Genomic DNA, 24,864 nt, shown 5'->3' on the forward strand with positions numbered 1-24,864 from the left:
ATCAAATAAAACCTGTCAGTTGGACATTTACACCTTACTTTCATTCCATACACCAAATATAGTAGACTGTTTGTTTATAGTAACTAATATATGGACTTGAACAAGACTGGCAAGTACATCATAAAATATTTCCATACACTAAATATAGTTGACCTATTGCATATTGTATTAGAAAAACGACAAAACACAAAAACTAACCACTGAACCATGAAAATTAGGTCAAGTTCATATAGTACTTTTCAGTTGGACATGTACACCTTACAATCATTCCATACAACAAATAAAGTAGACATTAAATTTGCTTATAGTATCAAATATATATGGACTTGAACACGAAAAAAATACCTGTTCACTGATCCATGAAATGAGGTCAAGGTCAAATAAAACGGTCTGATGGGCATGAGAACATTGAAAGGTACAATGTACACTCATACTAAGTACATATATATTTATCCATAGTGAGAAAACTAAGCAAATGAGGTCATGGACATATACCAGGTCAGGTTCACTCTTTTTCAGTTAGATGAATTCAGCCTTTTTCAACTGATTTTTATAGTTCGTTCTTATGTTGTACTGTTACACCACTGTCCCAGGTTAGGGACAGTTTGGAATCCCACTAACATGTTAAACCAAGCCACATTCTAAAATGTATGTATGTGCCTGTCCAAAGTCATGACACTGTTATTCAGTGGTTGTCGTTTGTTAATGTGCTACATATTTGTTTTTCGTTACATTTTTGTACATAAATTAGGCTGTTAGTTTTCTCGTTTGATATATGACTATGCGGTATGGGCTTTACTTAGTGTTGAAGGCCATTCGGGTGACCTATAGTTGTTATCTTCTGTATCATTTTGGTTTCTTGTATAGAGTTGTCTCATTGGCAACTATGCCATACTTTTTTATATATAAATATGACAGACTGACACTTCATAATATAAGGAATCTATAAACAAAGAATGAAGCATCCAGGTTTTTCACCTTCTAAAATATAAAGCTTTCTACACGGCCACTCTGCTGACAGATCACTGTTCCTATGTCTAATTCTCTGCAACAAAAGTCATAGGATTGACTAAAATGAAGAAGAAAAAAGTTGAAACAATTGAAGAGTCTTAAATCCTATTAGAGGTCAACTGACAATTTTGGTCATGTAGACTTTTTGTAGATCTTGCTATGCTGAACATTTTGAAACTCTCAAATTTCTGTCTATCTTTCATAATTGCTGAAATAAAGTTATTTGGCAAAATTTTAACACCCAATGAAATAATTTTCAGATCTCATTTTGCTAGGTATTTTATTGTTTCTCATCATTGTAAAAGAGGGACGAAAGATACCAAAGGGACAGTCAAACTCATAAATCTAAAACAAACTGACAACGCCATGGCTAAAAATGAAAAAGACAAACAGAAAAACAATAGTACACATGACACAACATAGAAAACTAAAGAATAAACAACACGAACCCCACCAAAAACTAGGGGTGATCTCATGTGCTCCGGAAGGGTAAGCAGATCCTGCTCCACATGCAGCACCCGTCGTGTTGCTTATGTGATTACAAATCCGGTAAATAGTCTAATTCGGTAGGTCAAATTCATGAAAGGGAAGGTGATTGTAGTTACGACGTACGGAACATATCCGATATCATTTGTGAAATGGTTATTCCATAACGGTCAACCAACTCGTGATGGCGTCCGTAAAAAGTAAAATCACAAAAATACTGAACTCAGAGGAAAATCAATTTGGAAAGTCCATAATCACATGGCAAAATCAAAAAACAAAATTTACGAAGGGATGATTTCAACTTCACCATTTGGAACTCTTGATTTAAAAGCTTCCTTGTGAGCAGTAACCCTCTATCAAGAAAATCATGATAGGAAATGCAAGCACGGGAATATCGTATCAATTGAGAGATATATACCCCGTATGCAGGTGCTGCTGGAATGTTGCTACTTAGAAATGGAAAGTTCACAATTAGAAAGCTGAAATCATCTCTTTTGTCGTAAAGTTTTGTCTTCAACCGACCCTCATTGTCAATTTCTAGATGTAAGTCAAGATATGAAGCTGACTTAACTCTATCTGTAGTATCCTTTATCTCCAATTCGATGGGATAGATGCGTTCCACATAGTCACCAAATTTTGAATTGTTTAGTGAAAGAACGTCATCTATATAGCGGAAAGTAGAGTTAAAGGATATTGCTAACTTCTTATCTTTCTTCCTAAGAAGTTCCTGCATGAAGTCAGCCTCATAATAATAAAGAAACAAGTCAGCAAGTAGAGGGGCACAGTTTGTTCCCATTGGGATGCCGACAGTCTGTTGAAAAACACGTCCTCCGAACGTAACAAATATGTTGTCAATCCATCTTGATAATATCGGTTTCAGAGAATTTTTTGTTTGAATCAGAGTGATTCTTTACAAAGTAGGATTTATCCCTCCCTAAGACAAGTAATATATATGTAAATGAATGTGTATGCTTAATCCTGTTTGTTGTTTATCAGTAGTGATTATCAAGATAAAATATTGAAAAAATTAGTAAGAAATTGTCATTCAAGGGTAATTACTAATTTAATGAGTTGTTTTTTCAGTAATATTGGCCTTTCTGTGGATCTATTTTGCTGTTTTTAAAAATGAGTTTCAAGATACTAGAACAAGGCAAAGACTTTTATCTTACCTCCTATATATTTGTAGGAGTATGATTGGTTAAAAGCGTCCTCGTGGAAACCGTGTATATGTAATATTAGATTAGTTGGGAGGCGGGGCTTATTTCATAAACGGTTAGTAGTGGAGTCCCTTTAGAAAAACAAAACAGTACTGAGAAAAAATCTTAAAAGTTTCAACAAACGAAGAAAGTGATGATAAAGTGAAATAAATTCATAAAACACATTTAAATCTAACAAGTTGTCATTGTTGGCATCTGTTTTTTAGGATCAAAGGAAGTAGTTTCTTAATCATGTTAATGCTAACTGTACTGAAGACTTGCTCATTCTGATAGGTCACTAGTCGAAAATTTTACACGTTAAGATAGTTGGTAAGATATATTTGTTACATAGTGTGCTAGTGACCTAATACGGTATATATGGGGTCAGTAAATTCCGAATGGGGATTCGAGCTTCGCTCTCACCCCATATATACAGTATTAGGTCACTAACACGCTATGTAACTAATAATACTGATCAATTGGGTTTAACTCCTTTATAGAACAGATGGTTTCAATCATATTAGTATATGATCTTGTGTTACAGATCATTTTTTTTCTTCGCAGTATTGTTTTAAGGAAGATGGCAAAAACTCTAAAATTGATCAACAAATGCACAGAGGAATCTGATTCTGATTATTTTGTTAAAAATTAGAAGAGTACCTGTAAGAGGTAGACTTGAAAATTTGAACAACTGTAAACCAGCAGAATTTCTGTTTATACAATGATTTTCAATATGGGACAATTAATTGCATTTTTGTCCTAAATTAATGTTCTAAAACTATGGTGGCGATTTTACTCGACAAACTTACATTTAATTGATTATTTTACATTAACTTCCAAAACAACAATCATGTACCATAAGAAAAGATTGGTAAACATTTTAACAGCAGGTTTGGAGATCTTTGGAAAAATGTTACGCTAAGCAAGTAACTACAAATTATGAAAGAGGAGACCAAGTGTAAGCAATAGCTCAGTTTTAATATCTCATATTTAAGAAATAGCTGTTTTCATATTACCAACTTTTGACACTGGTGTAAATAATTTTGCAACATGTTACCTTATTTGAGATAGGTTATTCTGGTACAGGTCAGAGCATTTACTAGCCAAAGAAAAATGAAGTTTACAATCAATGCAATAAAGGGATAACAGTTATCTATGCACATCAAAATCATTGGAAAACTTTTTTTTTATTCCTTTTCCCCCAAAAAATCCAGTTATAAGTCAGTTATATGACAAATTTTCTTCCTTTCCCCCCAAAAACTCCAGTCATAAGTCAGTTATATGATAATATATTATTGAGATTTCAAAAATAGGCTTCATTGATTGATGATGACAAAAGCTTATGTGACATTTTTTTATTCCAATTATCCAAATCTGTCCACAAATCTTCACTAAACTGAACTTTACAGAAATCTTCATTTCAGAAATTTTCTGGTAAATCATTGTCATTGGTAAAATATGTTGTATCCAAAAGTTTAATGTCGGACATGTGTAACATGATCTTTAAGCCTTCAGTTGAATGGTGGACTGAGTTACTAACTTTATCATTGAAGCTAGACTGGCTACCTGGAGCAATATCCTCATACCTAAAATATAGATTACCATCGTCATAGTTTGGCCATAAAAAATGTTTGTGTATATGTATATATATCACAATATACCTGAATATCTTTTTAATAATTCATGCTTTGAATGATAAGTGTGCCCTTTAAGAAGCCTTTTGTGGTGAAAAAACCCTAAAAGACTATTTTCTGATAATAAAAGATAAACGTGCGTGGTCATTATACAAAATTACCTTTCAATCATTCAATAGTAAAATTGACATATTTTTGTTTTAAATAAAATGGCATTGAATAGTGATTAATCTAGTTTTCTTTTTGAAAATTCTCAGACTGACTTTTTAAAATCAATCAGGACAAGATAAACTTCAATTGATTTAGTTGCTGGACAAAATTTCTTATTTCATTTTCAAATATTTTAAGTGTGTTATCCGTTATGAAATTTCACAGGATGCAATCTGAGAATAATATTTTTAATACATGTTGAATATAATTGACGATCCTTGGTCCAATATTGAGAACTATGACAATGGTTGACTTTTGTTATGTATCATACTATATTTTTTGTCATTTTCAGAAATTGGGTCTTGACTGTGGATGTTTAGTAGTCTCTGATTCATTACTTTTCTAGACTTTGATCAATGCAGATGTTTGATGGTCTCATGTTTACTGTTTGATGACATTCTGATACCATATCTTACTTACAACTACCAGATTCAAATGGTCTCCCCTATATTTGGAAGTATGGCCATGCTTCATTTCTTTTGGAATTATATAGGAATGTAATCATTTTTTAGTAAAAAGTTAAGATTTTGGGAATAAAACCAGAAAAAGACAAGATAGAACAGCAATTCATATTCCCATTTACCAAAGAAATGATAAACTTAAGGTTTCAATTTAATGACAGAAAAAAAGACATGATAGATGCAAGAACGATTTTATTCCAAATCCATAACTACAAACCAGCTTCTAAATGTGATACGTCTGCATCTGGGACAATTGGAGACAATGACACTGTTTCTGTTTTATCAAGACTAATTGCCCTTTTTAGAACAAGAAAAAGATAAAATATTTATTTATTACTTCTATAATCTTTAAGAAGCTTACATCTAATACATGAAGTCTTGATCTTTGTTTTTTTTTAAATGTCAAACACATAAGGAAGTGTTTGAATCATGTAGCCCTGACCTTTATTTTTTATACATAAAAAATTAATCATGGTTTTAGCTGATTAAGTAATGTAACCTTCACCTTCATTGCTTTCAAATTAAAAGCTGTTTAAATTATAAAATCTTAAAACTCTGTACTAAATATCTAATTGAATTCATATCATCTTTTTTAATCTTAGTTTTTTGTGTGTAAAAAGGTAAGTTGTCAATTGTGTACTCATAAGCAGTATGTTTGCACTGTGTGACCATAAAACAACCTCACAAATAAATTATTAGTTCATAAAACACCATATACAGGAAGATGTAGAATTATATTTTTGAATATGAAAAAAAGCAACAAAAAGACTCACATTTTGATATAACGGAAATGACTTTTTGAAAGAAAAAAAACCCCAGCTTTTTTAAATCATTTATTATAGAGTCATTGTAAAATCAAGGGTCATAACTCCTAAATTGAAAATTGGAAGTGGTCAACACCAATCCTGACCACCCTTTAGTTATGAGAAAACAACATATATAAATGTGAAAAGGATTGGTTAAACAGCTTTAATGTTATTGCACCAAAAACCTCAGCCACCTTCTTGGCTTGGTGTTTAGCCAAATCAATAACCTAATTTTCGTTAAAAAAAAAAACTATTAAACAAGTACATATACACTGTTCCATTGGCAGACAAACAATTATTTGTTTTGTATCTAACATGATGCAACATTCAAGGGCAAGTCTGGTTTTTTTTGTCAATTTTCATTCCCATATTTAAATACCAAGATAAGACTAGTTACAACGAGACATTGAATTCTGTTCTTTTGTTAGAAAATGTATATGTTACAAATTACCCTGCGTACATGCAGAATCAGATTACTAAATTTTTTTTGTATGAAATATTCTCATGGAAATAAAGTAAGGTTTGAAATTACAAAATTAATGTAGATGTAAATTAATCTTTAATAATAAGTACATATACACTGTTTCATCGGCAGACAGTCATTTATTTTGTTTCTCAACTTGATTCCTGACTTTCAAGGTCATGTTTTTTTGTTGTTGTTAATTTTCATTCCCATATTAAGATACTAATATGAGACTAATTACAATGATAGAAAATTTATATATTACAAATTACCCTGCACACATAAAGAATCAAATTACCAATTCCACATTTGTGTGCGTCCGTGCGTCCGTTCGCTTCAGGTTAAAGTTTTTGGTCAAGGTAGTTTTTAAAGAAGTTGAGGTCCAATCAACTTGAAACTTAGTCCACATGTTCCCCATGATATGATCTTTCTAATTTGAATGCCAAATTATAGTTTTGACCCCAGTTTTATGGTCCACTGAACATAAAAAAATGATAGTGTGAAGTTCAGGTTAAAGTTTTTGGTCAAGGTAGTTTTTGATGAAGTTAAAGTCCAATCAACTTGAAACTTAGTACACATGTTTCCTATGATATGATCTTTCTAATTTCTATTCAAAATTAAAGTTTTGACCCCAATTTCACGGTCTACTGAACATAGAAAATGAGAAAGTGCGAGTGGGGCATCCGTGTACTATGGACACATTCTTGTTATAAAATGTTTTTCTGTTGAATTTTCTCAAGGAAATATAATGAGGTTCGAAATTTAAAAGTTTTAACAATTAATCTTGAAAACTGTGGGAATTAATAATGTGTTCTTACTTGTTATCTATTTCTTTGTTTTCATCTTGAATGTTGTCATCTTATGAAAAGTAATTAAACACTTTTTCAATTTTACACATTTCACAAAATCCAGTTAGAAGAATAATTTGATTAAACCACACAATTCTATATTAACATTATTGTAATTATTTTAAAATACATCAAATAACATAATTACGAACAAAATCTCAATTCATATTTAATTTTTAGAAATTTCCCTGTATAAAGTCACTTTTTGTGAAGTGGATATTTAATTGGTGTGACATACAGTTAGTAATTCTATAATGCTGCTTTGTGTACTGTCCTAAATTAATTTTAGGTGTTCGTTGTTATCCTGTGGTGAACATGTCGAAATGTACTATTATATTATTTATTTATGTATTTCTCTGTCCTCTGTATTCTTGTATTCTTATTTATTTGTACTGTATTCCTGTCATGTAATGTTGTCATTTTATCAGTATATTAAACTGTGTCTTAAAGCGTAAGATTTGGCTAGCCGCAAAACCAGGTTCAACCCACCATATTTTCTGAAAATGTCCTGTATCAAGTCAGGAATATGGCCGTTGTTATTTAATAGTTTGTTTGAATGTATGTTGCATTGTCGTTTGTTTTTTTATTCCACTTCAGTGTTTCTGTTGTTTCATTGTTTTCCTCTAAAAGTTGATGTGCTTTCCTCAGTTTTACTTTGTAACCCAGTTTTGTTTTCTCTCAATTGATATACGACTGTTCAGTTGTGTTATACTACTGTTGCATTATTTGATAAGGACTTATAGAGATCATTAATGACATTGCAACAATCTTTTTGCAGACTTATGAGAGTCTATATTGCGGGCCATTCATTTCTTTATTCTTTCATATTTACATCATTTTTCATTATTCACAGCATTGTGTAAACGATTCATCACATTTGGTTGATTAAAATTCAAGTAATAGAGAACAGAAACATAAAATTCAGCAATTTGAAAGAGAGCGTAATTCTAGAAAGGTAAAAGTGACTCACCCCAAATTTGAACTTGATCTGTGTTTTGTGGTCATAAGTATCTATAATACTAAAATTACGAAGTCCAATTTATCAGCCGTCATCACGTAAACACGACGAATCAAAGAATTCAACTTTATATATCACTAATATAGTACAAAGGTGTAGATTGAAAATTACACCACTCCAGGCCCTTTTGTTTTCCACGTAATTAATGTTGCCAATAATTAACAAGTTCCGGATCGAATCCGATACCGATACCAATAGTATATTCACCTGTTTCCTATTACCTTATCTGTACGTTCCGCATCTAACAGGGGCACCACCAAACGGTGTATTCAGGGTTAATATGCTATATACACGGGTCATAATCACAGGATTACCTATCATAGTGTAGTATTTTAATCAGTAAGACTCTCTAAGATAACAAGACTAAAAATGAGGAACAGTTTTCAATTTGTTAGTGGGCATACATGACGTAAAACAGCGAATCAAAGAATTCATCTTTATTTATAACTAATATAGGAAAATGTTGTTGATTAAAAAATACTCCATTCCAGGACCTTTTGTTTTCCAAATAATTAATATTACCAATTATTGATAAGTTCCAGTTCGACGGGTTCAAACAGAAAGATTTGAAAGCAGAGAAAAACTGTGTATCTTATAATCGGCATGCCTTTATCAGATGACAATACTAATACTAAAATAAGGCTTGCGCATAGTTATATACCTTAATTCAGTCACGGACCCGCGATATCACGGGTGTGTTCTAGTTTGTGTATAAGTTTAATAACATTTAATTGAGACAAACTCAAGTTAGAGAACAGAAATCAATTTTACGGGAATTACAGACTTACAGACATACAAGGTTAAAACTTAATGCTCCCACTTAAGGTGAGGGCATAACAAAATCTAAAAAACATACCATAATAGACATTTTTTTTTGCGAAGAATCAACCAATATTTGTCAGCAATATGTAACTTTTATTTTGAAATATTGGCAGTATTTTTAGAGGTTTTACCATTTTTAAAATTTAATTAATCAGTACTATTTATAATGAACGTTGTATGATATTGGTTCAATAACTGTTTTCCCCCCAAGTTAGATAACAAAGGAATTCAATTTTATCTGCTTACCTTCACTATGTATTACTAAGGTGGGTTCTTTTAATGTACTTAATAATGTCATCCCTCTGTTATAAACCTGTAAAAAAAACATTTAATTTAAATCTTGTGTTACAGAAAACAGTTAGGGGTATATCAATTGCACTAAAATGAAGTACACATATTTATGAAGTTTAATTAAAATAAAACTCTCGACATACCAAAATCAGAGCAATTGAAATATTTAATTTTAATTAGATTTTGAATTCGCAAGGAGCATGAACATATGTTTATCATTAAAGACAGTAGGTTATCTATTGTTATGTTTCATTTTTGTTCAATTAAGTTACGATGGGTTTCTATTGACATTGATATCCAGATATCCAAGGAAGCTACTAAGAGAAGGAGAACCCATGAAAACTGATATCCTACAAATAATAATGTATCCACAGTAACAGTTATGAATATTGATATTTTATCGTTTGTTTTTCTATTTTGTGATGTTATGCTATTGTTTCAGAAAAAGGGAGAAGGTTTGGGCCTATTAAAACGTTTAATCCCGCTGCAAATGTTTGCACCTGTCCTAAGTCAGGAATCTGATGTACAGCAGTTGTCGTTTGTTTATGTAATATATACGTGTTTCTCGTTTCTCGTTTTGTTTATATAGATTAGACCGTTGGTTTTCCCGTTTGAATGGTTTTACACTAGTAATTTTGGGGCCCTTTATAGCTTGTTGTTCGGTGTGAGCCAAGGCTCCGTGTTGAAGGCCGTACTTTAACCTATAATGGTTTAATTTTTAAATTGTTATTTGGATGGAGAGTTGTCTCATTGGCACTCACACCACATCTTCCTATATCTATGAATATTGAATACATACCTGTTTGTAAGCTTGACTTTTCTTTACATCAGGAACTGGTTTACCAAGAATAGCTGCCAACCATTTAACTGGTGTCAGGAATAATTCTCCACCTAAGCTCTCTATGTTTCCCTCTTCAGTAAGTGAGGATTTGTATTCTTTACCCTGAAACATCATTTTACCATTAAAATGAAGTTACTATCTCTCTCCAACTTTCTTATAACACTCAAACTTTCATCAGTAGAATATAGTTCTCTGAATTTCCTTAAATTGCAAAAATTCTATTCAATAAATTTTCTCATTAAATAAAGAATTTTGCCGAAAGCAATACATATAGCTTTAGTAACTAACAGTCCCAAATTGTGCCAACCTCTTCATTTAGTCTTTATTTTCCTGAAAGCCCTGATAACTGCATTTACAGTATATAAATCCTACCTTTGCATTAGCTGTCATAACATTTCTTCCAGGTTTAATAATTCCTTTGTTAATCAACAGATGAAGTGCTGGGTACTTTAATCCATTAAATATATCCTCGGGATCTGGCTCCTGAAAAACAGAACTACAAAAATTAAATTGTCATAAATCAGAGAATCCTATATGATTTCATAATCAAATAACAAAAGTGCATGTTTCAATTAAGACCATGTAACTTTACCATGGCATTTAACTTATTGTTAAGTTTTACAGTTTAAGTGCAAAGGTTCCACACAAAAAATGTAGCCTTACATTTTAAATTTTTAAAGAATTATTGTGTATTAATGCATTTCCTGAAAATGACAATTTTGTTTATTTTACATTTTTTCTATTGTTAAAAAATCTCAATTTTATAATTGTACCAATATTTTTTTAATTCCTGAGGTTCAAAAGGTGGTGGGCAACAAGAGTCATCTAGTAGTTTTGGTCACACACACAAGATATGTAAGATGACAGGTGATAATAACAAAATCTGAAGGGTAGTAATCATGAATGTATTTTTCCTTGGATGACTCAAAGTGCTTATCAATATTAGTACACAAAATTTGCAATATAAGAGACTTTTAAGAATTTTTATTGATTAAAAAGTTAAAAAAAAACAAAAAAACAAGAATGTGTCCACAGTACACGGGTGCCCAACTCGCACTTTCATTTTCTATGTTTAGGGGACTGTGAAATTGGAATAAATTCTCTAATTTGGCATAAAAATTAGAATGATCTTATCAAAGGGAATATGTATACTAAGTTTCAAGTTGATTAGACTTCAACTTCATCAAAAACTACCTTGACCAAAAACTTTAACCTGAAGCGGGACAGACGGACGAACAAACGGACGGACGAACGAACAGACCAGACAACATAATGCCCCTCTACTATCGTAGGTGGGGAATAAAAAATTAAATAAACTTTACTATAAATGGTTGATACAAGAGAAACAACTTAAACTCAGAAATCTATAACTTTACAATAAATTGTCCATTAGGCACTTTAAATAGTTATATTCAATGCATATTGGAATATGTTTCACTTAATTAAGGTAGGTCATTTGTAAAACCAGAGGTGTAACATGTAAAGTAGACACCTCTGTTGAATACATATTATACTCTCAATCATTTTAGGTATTTGCTTTGTTCACATAAGTCAAACATTCTGAATTTTTTATTTATTTGAAGTGTTTTTCCCGATTATTCTCTTTTTAAATAGTCAGAACAAAAACGAAGAAATCTAAGATGATCTGTTGATTATCATTTGTAATATTATTAAGTATGCTGGTTGAGGGTGGGGAATATGAGTTCCTTCCTAACCTCCCACTTGCCTTTAATGGAATAACCTTATTTATAGATAATAAAAGTAATTTAAACTACTCAACCTGTGCAGATGGTCTTGTGACAGGAAAATGTTCAGTATAAGCTGATCTGAAAGTGGCAAATGAGGCAACGCTTGGAGAAATATCATTGTATCCTTCTCTTGGACTCAATGGTGGGGTCTGAAATGATGTGGAAATCAAAAGCTACATATATAATATAATTGCAACAAAGAATGTTTCAATAAGAATCTTATGTAATTTAATAAAAGAAATCTATGGCAAATATATCGCGTAAATAAAAGATTTTAAATCAAAATCATTTTAATTACTTTTTAAAACTCAAAAAAAATATTTTTAATCAAATCAAAAGATCTATTTGAAATTGTTTTAAATCGTGTAAATTGATAAAAACAATAATAAGGGAAGGCAGATGTGTGGTTTTTTTTTTAATACAGACTTGAAAAAAGTTGCATTTCAAGGTATTTCGTATGGTTACCCAACATTCTCATGAAATTTCAACCTTTTAATATGTAGGTGTGATGTGTATTAAGTACTTTCCCAACCATTACAGAAATTCTATTTAGACCATGTTCCTTAGTGTGTCTGAGACCTAGGCCAGTACATGTTCCAGATCTGGTATGAAAATACTCCTCATGTGTTCCTGAAAAACCAAACTTCTAGAAATAAAGGTTTTCAGGAATTTTATACTATCATGACTATGCATATAGTAGTTTTTCACAACATTGACTTATCCTTGACCATTGACTTGCTGTCTTCAAAACTCAAAAGAGTTCCTCCTTTTAAACTATAAACAAACTGCATACATTTAATCAAAATCATGCAATAACATCACATTGCTTCTATTATTTTGTATATTTACAGATTGGTGACCCTAACCTTTCATTTAACAACCAATAGATTTCTTTTTCTTTTCCATTGAATTTCTATGTGAATAAATTACATTCTACACTTACAAATAAAACTCAAGTCACTAAATGAAATTGAACTTGTTAAAAGTACTGTCTGTCTTTTCTAAGTTAAAGCAAAAATACAAAATTACTCAAAACGGTGAGGAAAATTCTAAATGGAAAGCCCTTAAGCAAATGGCTAAATCAAAAGCTCAAACACATCAAACGAATGGATAACAACTATCCTAAAGTAACCTAAAACTTTGATCCATTGACCTCAAAATAAACTGGCCTTTTTAACTGTAAGTCGGTAGAAGGTCTCCATAACTTTATTCCTGTTCAATTTGAACGTTAACATCATTACCTTGTTCTGTTGTGCTCTGTAAAGTCTAGCCAGTTCTAACTGGGTGCTATTAACATCAACACATGAAGGTTTGGCCCCTGATGGCTCCTCTTTGATAATCTTCATAGCCTTGTCAATGACTTTTCTCATCATTTCATTGTGTGTCTTCCCACCGTCTCTCATTCTGTTGCAACTGTAAGTAAGACCTCCATTGAAGTTTTGGTTGTCTGTACTTCTGTGATCTTCATTTTCTGTAGATGGTCTTTTTTTCCTCCAGCAGTGGTTATTTTCTTTCCCACAAAAGCCATTTCACGTTTCCTATTAATTTTATTGAATATCTCATTTCCTTGACTGTATGTGAGTTTTGGTATTATAACCCTTCCTTTGATTGTCTTTCTTCCCACCTCCGCATTTCTAACTCCTCTAGAGGTCATTGAGTCATCTCTTTCTTTATCCATCACCTTGTTGGTTAGAATTTTTCCCATATTTATTCTACCATCATTGTATTAATTTCCGATATTAGGAGCTCCAACCTTTTACATCTCTGTATTTGTTTGTTTGGCCTCTGTATTCACCCCGATTATAATCTGATGTATTTCTTATAATAACCTTGACCTTGAAATCCTCCTGAGTTCTCAAGCATCCCCTCTGGTATTTGTTTCACATGTTTTGCTGACTTTCACATCAATGTAAATAACATTATCAATTTCTATGACTTCTAAATTTTTAATTGAACTGAATGGTGCAGATAAAAAAGATAAGGATTTTTTTCTTTGACATATCTTGTCTCCCCAATAATGATAAGCTTTCATTAGCATCTGTGTTTTGTGATAAAACAAATGTTGCAGAAGGTGGCACTACAGTAGCTATTTGTGTTGGTTTACTTTTGAAATTTTCACTTTTAAAACTTGATTTTTCTGTGTTCTCATTCTGCAAGACCAACTTCACATGATGGCAATTAACCTAGCTAGCAGGTATAAGAGCTAGCTATAGTTAAGTCTCTATGGAGATGCCTTCACAAGGAGGACTGCCGAATGAACACATGCACAGACATACAGAAAAGGTGATTACTGGGCTTGTACTAATTTCTAATACACATTTTTATGAATAGGTATGTACGATCATTCAGACACGGGTTATGTTCTTATATATGTTATGATGGTATGATACTAAGCCCCTAACGGGAAGGATTGTGCCTGATATTCATATGATGAAATCATAATCTTTCAATCAGTTTAATTGAATATTTATCCAAGTTACTAGGATTATAATATAGTACGCCAGACGCACGTTTCGTCTACATAAGACTCATCAATGACGCTCATATCAAAAAGCCAAACAAGAACAAAGTTGAAGAGTACTGAGGATCCAAAATTCCAAAAAGTTGTGCCAAATACGGCTAAGGTAATCTCTGCCTGGGATAAGAAAATCCTTAGTTTTTCGAAAAATTCAAACTTTTGTAAACAGGAAATTTATAAAATGACCACATTAATGATATTCATGTCAACACCGAAGTGTTGACTACTGGGCTGGTGATACCCTCGGGGACGAAACGTCCACCAGCAGTGGCATCAACCCAGTGGTGTAAATAGTTATCAAAGGTACTGATGTAATTGAAGTCTGGAGCTGGCATGTCAGTTAACTGCTAGTAGTTTGTTGTTATTTATGTAATTGTCATTTTGTTTATTTTCTTTGGTTACATCTTCTGACATCAGACTCGGACTTCTCTTGAATTGAATTTTAAATGTACGTATCGTTATGCGTTTACTTTTCTATATTGGCTAGAGGTATAGGGGAGGGCTGAGATCTTATGAACATGTTTTACCCCGCCGCTTTTTTCGCCTGTCCCAAGTCAAGTGCCTCTGGTCTTTGTTAGTCTTGTATTATTTTGATTTTAGTTTCTTGTGTACAATTTGGAAATAAGTGTGGCATTCATTACCACTGAACTAGTGTATATTTGTTTAGGGGCCAGCTGAAGGACGCCTCCGGGTGCGGGCATTTCTCGTTACATTGAAGACCTGTTGGTGACCTTCTGCTGTTGTTTTTTCTATGGTCGGGTTGTTGTCTCTTTAATACATTCCCCATTTCATTCTCAATTGTATAAGTAACCAACATTATGTTAATAATAAAGACCACATTTACAACATTTATAACAATGAACAAAGATTCTACAATAATTTTTATTCAACTGGTATAAAATACAACTAACAATAATAGTTCATTAAATTACTCTGGTGATTTTAATTTATATTGGTTTCCATGATTTCACTTTTATATGCTGTAATATATATATTTATATACCCATTATAATGAGGTCAAGGTAATGTTATATAGTAAATAAGAAACTGACTTAATCACGGAACAGTTGACTTGGTGTCAGACCACCAATTACTCCCTCCAATTTAGAATGTAAAAGTAGCCCTACTCTGACACAAAATAGTGCTTTTGATGTCCTTGTTTACTTAAACTAACCAACAAATATGCAGAAATGACACTTTTGGTAAAAGAGACATATATATCTAGATCATTTTGAGCCAAAATTTACTTGTCTATGAGTTTGCATTAAAAAGTGATCCAGGTTTTTTTTTGGAGTATCTCTGTTTGAAGGTCAGTTAATTTGTTAGAATGCTTTAAAGGTATGGTGAAAATTGGCATGTAGAATGCTTATACATGTACAATTCAGGATATACCTGTCTTCTATGAAGTTAAACTCAAGGTAAAGTATTTAGAAAGCTGTGAAAATTGCAAAATTTGGTTGAACAGATTGGGATTTTTAATTGGTGGTCTGACACCTGACTAAATTAGCCATTGAAGCATGAACAGTCCAGGGTAACTGACTTTAAACAATATGGATTAACTTATCCACCTTCTGAATATACAGCTTTGACCAAAAATGTAGCCACAGGTTCATTTTTTGGCTTTTGTTGAAGGCAAGGTAAACAGTTTATATTTCACTTAATCATACTTGATAAAACAAAAGCAGACATGCTGATACTTTACAGCAAAATAAGGACATGCGAGCTGAATCTTGAAAGTCATCCATTATCATTTAGTGAACCACAATTATGATGATTGTTATTCCAATTTTAAACTTAAACAGACTTATGAAACTACTGTCTCATGAGGGTTGTTGCCAATTTTATACCTTAATTAATAATATTAAATTTTTATTGACAACCCCACATAGGAAGGTATCCAGTAGACATACTAGATGGAGTAATAAAATGGTCTTTACTTGACTTAAACATATCTGCCTTGCAGTGGGGCTTTTCTCTTAGATATATAGTGAATAAGGAATTAATGACATCAAGTATATTATACGAGGTATGAAATATTCAAGTCTAACAAATTGACCCTGTGGGGAAAGGTAAAGGTAAAAGGTTAAACACAATGCTATTCATCATCTTTAGATGATTTTCCTAAAATAATAATTGTTTAAACCATAAACATTAAAAAGCAACTGAAGATAACATTGAAAAATTGAGGGTTAAATGATGTGACTGGAAATATAATAAGGACATACATGTGTAGCTTTGTCATTGTTCTTCATTATTATATTGAAAGAACTTTTGTCTCAATGGAACACTCGGGACATCCAATTCTGTCTCCTGAAATCCATAAAAATTTTGTTGTATTGACACAGTTTTTTCAATCTGGTTTAAACATTCTTTAGAAAAATGATTTAAAAAATCACATGTTCCTTTTAAACTTTGTATCTCATCTGCTGAAAGTTTTGGTTGTAATATTGAATGATTCAGTGTCATCCAAATTTTCAAAATGTTTGATAATTTTAATGATTCACCATAATGACCGTCTGCACTTGTTTTATGCCTATCCCAAAGAGGAATAGGATCTCCTTTGTTTCTTAACAGGATGTCATTCTGTGTATCATACATATAAATATCAAAGTAATCAGAACTTGTCACAATTGTAGGAATAAACAAAACTTCAGGAAGGTTTTTGCCTTTTTTAAGCTGCTGTACCCTCTGGTAAATTGAATAGGTAATTGTCTGAGCTACAACCCTCTCAATTGTTTCATTTTTTCGTAATGTTGTTGAAATAAAATCAGTTTCAATTATATGATTTTCTGTTTCATCTTCTTCATCCTTTGCTATACTACTTTCCTCTGCCAATATAATATTACAACAACCTCCTTCCATGGTGAACACCATAATGTCTGGTCTTCCATACCATAAGTTTTCACTCCCTAAATGATATAAAATAATGATTTGAATTTAAAAATAAACAGCTGTGCCATGAGTGCATGATACGCCAATCACTTTTTCAATAAAGTTCAATCACTTCTCAATGTTATATCAGAAATTTATAAAAAAAAAAAAATACAGGGAGGTTATCTTAATAGATATAAATCAGTCATCAAAGTTTAATGTAAACTGCTCTTAGCACTTTAAGAATATTGTCCAACAAGAATGTGTCCAAAGTACACGTACATATGCCCCACTCGCACTATCATTTTCCATGTTCCACAGTGGCGGATCCAGAGGGGGGGTTCCGGGGGTGCGAACCCCCCTTTTATTTGGGCCGATCAATGCATTTGTATCGGACATATGTTTTGCACCCCTCCTTTGCCCTGGGTTAGCACCCCCCCCTTTCGAAAATTCCTGCATCCGCCCCTGTTCCATGGACCGTTAAATTGGGTAAAAATGTAATTTAGCATTAAAATTAGAAAGATTATACTATAGGGCACATGTGTACTAAGTTTCAAGTTGATTGGACTTCTATAGTCTACAATTTATAAAAATCAAAAGGGAGCTCATGTGGATAGAAATAAACAATTCACCAGAGTTTCTTGCAAATTGGTGAAATTATTTTTTGAGTTATTGTCCGAAAAATGCAATAAAGGGCTGCACTTTAGCGCATAATACGCTCATTGCTCTTTTAACTTGTCTTTTATTGGAAAATTCCCCCTTTTTTAAGCATAAAAATTCATAACAAGAAAATGAGAAATCTGAAATTTATAAAAATTGAAAGGGAGTTTACATCAATAGATATAAACAATTCACCAAAGTTTCATGGACATTGGTGAAAGCCTTTTTGAGATATTGTCTGAAGTGTTAAAAATCCCCCTTTTTTTATGAATAAAGCCCCATAAATCCAAAACTTAAAATCTGAAATTTATAAAAATTAAAAGGGAGCTTACATCAATAGATATAAACAATTCACCAAAGTTTCATGGACATTGGTGAAAGCCTTTTTGAGTTATTGTCCGAAGTGTTAAAAATCCCCCTTTTTTTATGAATAAAGCCCCATAAATCCAAAACTTAAAATCTGAAATTTATAAAAATTAAAAGGGAGCTTACATCAATAGATATAAACAATTCACCAAAGTTTCATGGACATTGGTGAAAGCCTTTTTGAGTTATTGTCCGAAGTGTTGAAAATCCACCCTTTTTTATGAATAAAGCCCCATAAATCCAAAACTTAAAATCTGAAATTAAAAAAACACGAAAGGGAGCTTACGTCAATAGATATAAACAATTCACTTAAGTTTCATGAAAATTGATGAAAGCTTTTTGAGTTATTGTCCGAAGTGTGGACAACGGACAGATGGACGGACTGACGGACAGACGGAAGGACGGACAACGGTATACCATAATACGTCCCGTCCCGGGCGTATAAAAACTGGTTACTAAATACCAATAATTTAATTGACCATGTTGACTTATAATAAGTGGTTCCCTTCAAACTGATCTAAACACAAACTTAAACATGTATAGACTACGGCTATGCAAAAGTTTAAAAGTCAATAAATATTGTGTTGAGTTACTGTCTCATTTTTTATATAACCTGAGTTTTTTTGCTTGTTTTTTTTAAGTTACACTTGAACATCCCAAAATAATAATATATCAATATACATGTACAATGTATATGTATACATAAATTTTATCAAGTAACTCACCAATTCCAGTATTTCGATATCTGATCGTCTCACCACATTTCATGCAAGGACAAACACAAAACTTATCGTGGTGGACATTGGTTAAGAAATAATGATCTCCAGAGAGCCTAATGGTGAGCCTGGAGAACAGATGATTGGCTAACAAGGTACAAATATAAGATTCTTCATCTTCTATAGGCCTGTCTATTGTCTCTGGTATTCTATGTATACATCTCAAACATTCCTCATGGAAATCTGAAAAGAGAGGATGTTTTTCATATGTAAATATTAATACATCAGGTACAATCATCATGTGGAAATCAGAGGGGGACAAAGTTAGGGTCTGATGGAGCTTTATATACATGATAAATGCATTGACTTAATCTTACAATTATCACTCCAAACATTGGGTTGACAGGGGCCCCTTTTTCAATAATCCTAGATCAATATCTGAAATTGTTTCCTTAAAATTTATCTTAAGTTGATGTTCGTTGTTGCACTTGATGTGTTAAATATTGAAAGTTGTACATGCTGTAAGCATGTGTGTCTGCAAACAAGTGTAAGGGTTTTTTTTCAGTTTTTTTTCACCATTTTCACAGCATACATGTGTATCTGTAATTCATTACAAAAATTTGTATCGACTCAAGATTGGTAATCCTTTTAAATGTTTAAAGGCCATAATTATGTTGGCCCATTGCAACCCTCAGAACAATTTAGTATACATGTAACTATGAGCACTTAATAATTACACAGCATGTTATTATTTATAATTCAATAACCATTTCTTTATTATACACTAAACATGTTTTGAAACATCTTTGAAAAGTATAAGACTGGATGGTTCAGAATGCATGCACAAATCAAGCAAAGCTTTCCATGTTATATACAAACTGTTGCCTTTACCCTTATGGCTGATACTCAGGTGCGACTTATTTAAAAAAATCTTACTAGAAAAAATACTCAGAAGTCATGAACATTCCAGTACATGTAATTTAATTACAATCAATTTTAGTTATATTTTTTTGGGGGAAAAGAGCTCCTAGCCCTTTATCAGATTGCACTAGGAACAGTTTATCTAACATACATTGCATGTGTTCCTGGACAGTAAAATTCATGAGCTCTTTTCCCCGAAAAATATATCAAATACTTATTTGGTTTTTAGACTATCAATCATATTATTTTTGTTTCAAAATTTAACACTATAAGGTCATGAAGATCATGAAATCTGAATTTAGAATATTTTTATTTTGTCTTCTGCTTGAACAGAATATTTTTTTTCATCAACACATGATCAAAAACTTATTTATTATAAGGGATTAATTGACTATTTTGGTCATGAAGACTTATTGTAGGTCTTACTCTGCTAAACATTTTTGATATTTACAGTTTCTCTCTATCTATCATAGTTTCTGCAAAAAACTTTTAAAATTAATAAAATAGTCTTTCAAGGGCAATAACTCCTACTATAAGGGTTCAATTGACGATTTCTGTCAGTCTGACTTATTTGTATATCTTACTTTGCTGAACATTTTTCTGTTACTGTCTCTCTCTATCTTCATTTGTATTATTATATTCAAGATACATTGTAATAACCCCAACCTGTGAAATTTCCTCAAAATTTACATTTTAGGGGAAATAACCCCACAATGTATTGAATGATTCGTCAGAAAATTTCTTGGCAGATCTTGACCTGCTGATCATTTCTATTCCGTCAGTAATGAGTTTTGCTCAAACTCACTCACAGCTTTACATTTTGAGATATATACATGTAAGCCAAAAACTACATTTTACCCTGTATGTTTTATTTTTAGCCAAAGTGGCCATGTTTCTTGAGGAACAAGATTAAAAATCCCAAACTTTATACTACATGTATTTACCTTAAGGATCATTTATCTACATTTTGTAAAGTTTGGTTAAAATTGTTTGACTAGTTTCAGAGGAGAAAATCTTTAAAATGTTTACAAAGGATGAAGGACTTGTGAGCTATCAATCATGTTTCCCAGGATAAACAAGTGAAACTGCGAGCTACTGCTCACTGATGATACCCCCGTCGCAAGTGGATAATATAAATAGTGTAAAAATATGCAAGTGTTCGGTAACAGGAAGTTGTCGAGTGATGAATCTGAAAACGCATCACACGGTATAGCTGACTTAAATAAATCCTGAAACCAAATTTCAGAAATCCTTGTATTGTAGTTCCTGAGAAAAGTGTGACAAAAATTTTCAACTTGGCTATCATGTGTAAAATCATACAAGTGTTCGGTAAACAGGAAGTTGTCAAGTGATCAATCTGAAAACCCATCACACGGTATACAAAAATGTAGCTGACTTAGATAAACTCTGAAACCAAATTTCAGAAATCCTTGTATTGTAGTTCCTGAGGAAAATGCAACGAAAAAATAAATAGTGTAAAAATATGCAAGTGTTCGGTAAACAGGAAGTTGTCAAGTAATGAATCTGAAAACGCATCACACGGTATAGCTGACTTAAATAAATCCTGAAACCAAATTTCAGAAATCCTTGTATTGTAGTTCCTGAGAAAAGTGTGACGAAAATTTTCAACTTGGCTATCATGTGTAAAATCATACAAGTGTTCGGTAAACAGGAAGTTTTCAAGTGATCAATCTGAAAACAAATCACACGGCATAGCTGACTTAGATAAACACTGAAACCAAATTTCAGAAATCCTTGTATTGGAGTTCCTGAGAAAAACGCGACGAAAAATATTCATGGGACGGACGGACTGACAGACGGACAGACTGACAGACGGACAAACAGAGGTAAAACAGTATCCCCCCTTTTTTAAAGCGGGGGTATAAATATCAATCAGTACACATCCAATGGATTGAGTGTTAAAAAAGACGCCATAAACAGTCTCCTTCTGAACATGCATGAAACATTTGCCATGGGGCGTAAAGCAAACAAACAATCAATCAATCATTCTGACAAAAACACAATTCTGAGAAAAACACAATACTCGAATATAATTTTAACCAGTATTGTTAGCCAAACTGGTACATGTACCAGTGTACATGTACATTTAATTTCAACATATATTGTAATATCAAATTCAAAAATGTAAAGAAAACACTTTGCAAAAATATCCGAGACATATAATTGTATTATATGTCTCTGATAATATAAATAAACAATTAACAACAAAGGAAAAGTTTATATCCTGTTCCAATAAACATGATAAAAACGGCGAAATAATATAGTAAGTAAATTTAATGCAAGAGTTTATACTAAAGAAAATCTAGTTTGAACCAGTGTGATTACTGAGGTGTAAAAATATAAATTTCACTGTTTTGCTACATTAATTAAATAATTTAAATCTTAAATTAAACCGTATTCACACGGTGATCACCAAGTTCAGGTGATCCCAAACCATCGGCATGCAAACCTTTATCAAGGAAATCATGATAGGAAATGCAAGCCATGGAATAATGTATCAACTGGGAGATAAATACTCCATATGCAGGCGCTGCATAATATTTACAACAAAAAAAGCAACAAAAAAAAAAAAGAGGGGAGGGGCATTCCCAAAGCACCTGTGAATTTCACATCATCATGATCATGAGTTTCTCATTTGGGGTTTTTGACATAAATCAAAATGTACACAAAGACTACAATTTCTTACATACCTTTCTCTTCTAAGAATCCTACAATGAAAGCGTCCGTAACGAACTGAAGACTTGGATCTGAACATTTCTTTCCTTCGATGTTAAGTTCAAGAGAACGGAAACCATCCTCAAACATGGACTTGAATGATACTCGTTTAGTGACAACCCCATCACTTTTTTTCATTATTTCCCTTGCTTCCATTATATCAAGAACTTTTCCGGATTTATCTTCCAGATACTGTATAGTATCAACATAAGCCCTTGAAAAACTTCTACCTAATGCATATTCTCTTATTCGTAAGGGTTGAAATTCTGTGTCTTCGAAATCACTGAGTGCTTCTCTTATAAGTCTTGAACAAGATGCGTTCCGTGATGATACAGATCCTTTGAAAAACAAACAAGAAACTGGGGTATACGTCAACTGTAAACGAACCTTGTTGCACAACCTCGAAAGAATACTTGTCGCCATGATATTCCGTTCGGGTAGGGGAGAGGCATCAGTCAGCGTACAGGCATTTGTTACTGTTACTGGTAATTTCCTCCTCTTTCAGGAGCACTCCCAAAGGGTTATATCAATTTAAAAGTATAGTCTAAGAAAAGATATTTACAACTTACAACGTTGAACTGTACAGTTATCCCACCACCCTTGGTTATTGCGTATTCTTAAAGCATTGTTCATTTGGCATAGTTTTTAAGTCTATTAACACACTGTCTTACTCTATAAAAAGCATAAAAACAGCCCAATGCCACCAAATGAGCTGTTACGCAGTGGGAACATCACGCACCAGGAGGCTGGCTTCACTGAACTCGTCCTAAGCAATATTGTATACTGTAGTGTAGCGGAAAGGACGTCACTCTTTAAATACGGGATCAATACCGTCAGTATTTTACATTTTGATAAAAATTTCCATATAGATTTTTTTTTACCTGATGTTAAACCAAATATGTAATAAAAAAAATTACCATATACTTAGACTTAATAACATATGATTTTTACCGTATGCTAATAGCATTAAATTAAAGTATTTTCCATATTTTTCGAATTGGTGCTTAGCGGGCTGATATAAAAAGTTTATCACATGCTTTGATTGTTGATCATTGTTATCACATGCCTTTCCGGTGATACTCGGCAAATTCCGGAAATTACACCTCAATGCTATGTTTTCAGTGAAAAACATTACACAGTAGTGTACAAAACAATAATTTGAATACTGGAATGTATATTGTGTTAAATAATTAAATTAAATTAGATTAAAAAAAAAAAATTAAATTAAATAAATGCATTTTTTATAGTTTTTCTGAAACATGATTTAGAAAGTTACTTTAACTGAAAAGTTGACTTTTCCATACAATGTTCATTATGTATGTTGTTGAATCATTTTTTTTTGTCGATTCGTCCATATAAAAATATGGTGTTTTTTTCTTCTCTGTTGAGGAATATGATAGAAAGATTTCATATTGAATGTATCAAATTTTGGGTCCGACGTCCGTGAACTTTTTACTCTTTCAACTTCTTTTCGGGAACCACATAAAAGGATCAATATAAGAATCTGTTATTTTTCTCTACTGTTGAAGCATATGATAAAAAGATCATAACATGTCATTTTTCATATCGCATGTATTATCAGCCCTCGGTCAATATCAGCCCTCGAGCCATGCGGCTCTTGGGCTGATATTGAACCTAGGGCTGATAATATATGCGATATGAAAAATGACATGTAATAATCTGATAATACTCATGTGCTACTTTTTGAGTAAAATGAGGTCGAAATTTTGTATATTTGCTCAAAATTCGGATTTGCAGCCGTATTTTCTCTTTCGAAATAAAGACATAACTTTTAGTTTAAAAGATAAACACAAATTGTTTTTTGTTAAATAATTTGTAATTTCTGTTTTTAATAAGTATCCTAAAAAATTATACATTTATTATTCAGAAATAACTCATATTTTTCAAATGCTCATGAATGTAGAAAAAAGATTATTTTTGGCTGTAAATTTTTCAAATTAAAAAAATGCACTATTTACGTTTGCATGAAAATTGGCACACATAATCTTCTCGCGTAATAAAACCAAATGGCATTTTAAAAAAGAGGGGTCCATGAACTCGTTTTCAAGTTGAATAAGTTTGAATGATAAAAATCAGTCGAAAACTGAATGTTTCCCCGATATGTCATAGTTTAACGTCGCGAAAATAACAATTTACGTTAGCAAAAATATACCTTCATGTGCTGCTTTTTGAGTTAAATGAGGTCGAAATTTTGTATATTTGCACAAAATTCGGATTTGT

General features: G+C 32.2%; 1 protein-coding gene across 1 annotated transcript; it reads right to left on the reverse strand.

Moving 5' to 3' along the window:
* Positions 1–15,277: 15,277 nt before the first annotated feature.
* Positions 15,278–23,327, reverse strand: LOC134681007 (uncharacterized). Its single transcript, XM_063540351.1, has 3 exons — positions 22,599–23,327; positions 18,976–19,209; positions 15,278–17,262 (listed from the first exon to the last, which is right to left on the reverse strand). The coding sequence occupies exons 1-3, from the start codon at positions 23,044–23,046 to the stop codon at positions 16,592–16,594; spliced, it is 1,353 nt and encodes a 450-aa protein (XP_063396421.1). The 5' UTR covers positions 23,047–23,327; the 3' UTR covers positions 15,278–16,591.
* Positions 23,328–24,864: the final 1,537 nt, after the last annotated feature.

This window comes from Mytilus trossulus, chromosome 8 (assembly GCF_036588685.1).
Source record: "Mytilus trossulus isolate FHL-02 chromosome 8, PNRI_Mtr1.1.1.hap1, whole genome shotgun sequence".
Lineage (NCBI taxonomy): Eukaryota > Metazoa > Mollusca > Bivalvia > Mytilida > Mytilidae > Mytilus > Mytilus trossulus.

Bases quoted from the DNA above. Each gene is read 5' to 3' on its own strand.
- LOC134681007 (XM_063540351.1), bottom strand. From the start codon at position 23,046: ATGGCGACAAGTATTCTTTCGAGGTTGTGCAACAAGGTTCGTTTACAG. The intron at 19,210-22,598 runs GTATGTAAGAAA...CTCTCTTTTCAG, and splicing joins AGGATTCTTAGAAGAGAAAG to ATTTCCATGAGGAATGTTTG. The intron at 17,263-18,975 runs GTGAGTTACTTG...TATATCATTTAG, and splicing joins ATATCGAAATACTGGAATTG to GGAGTGAAAACTTATGGTAT.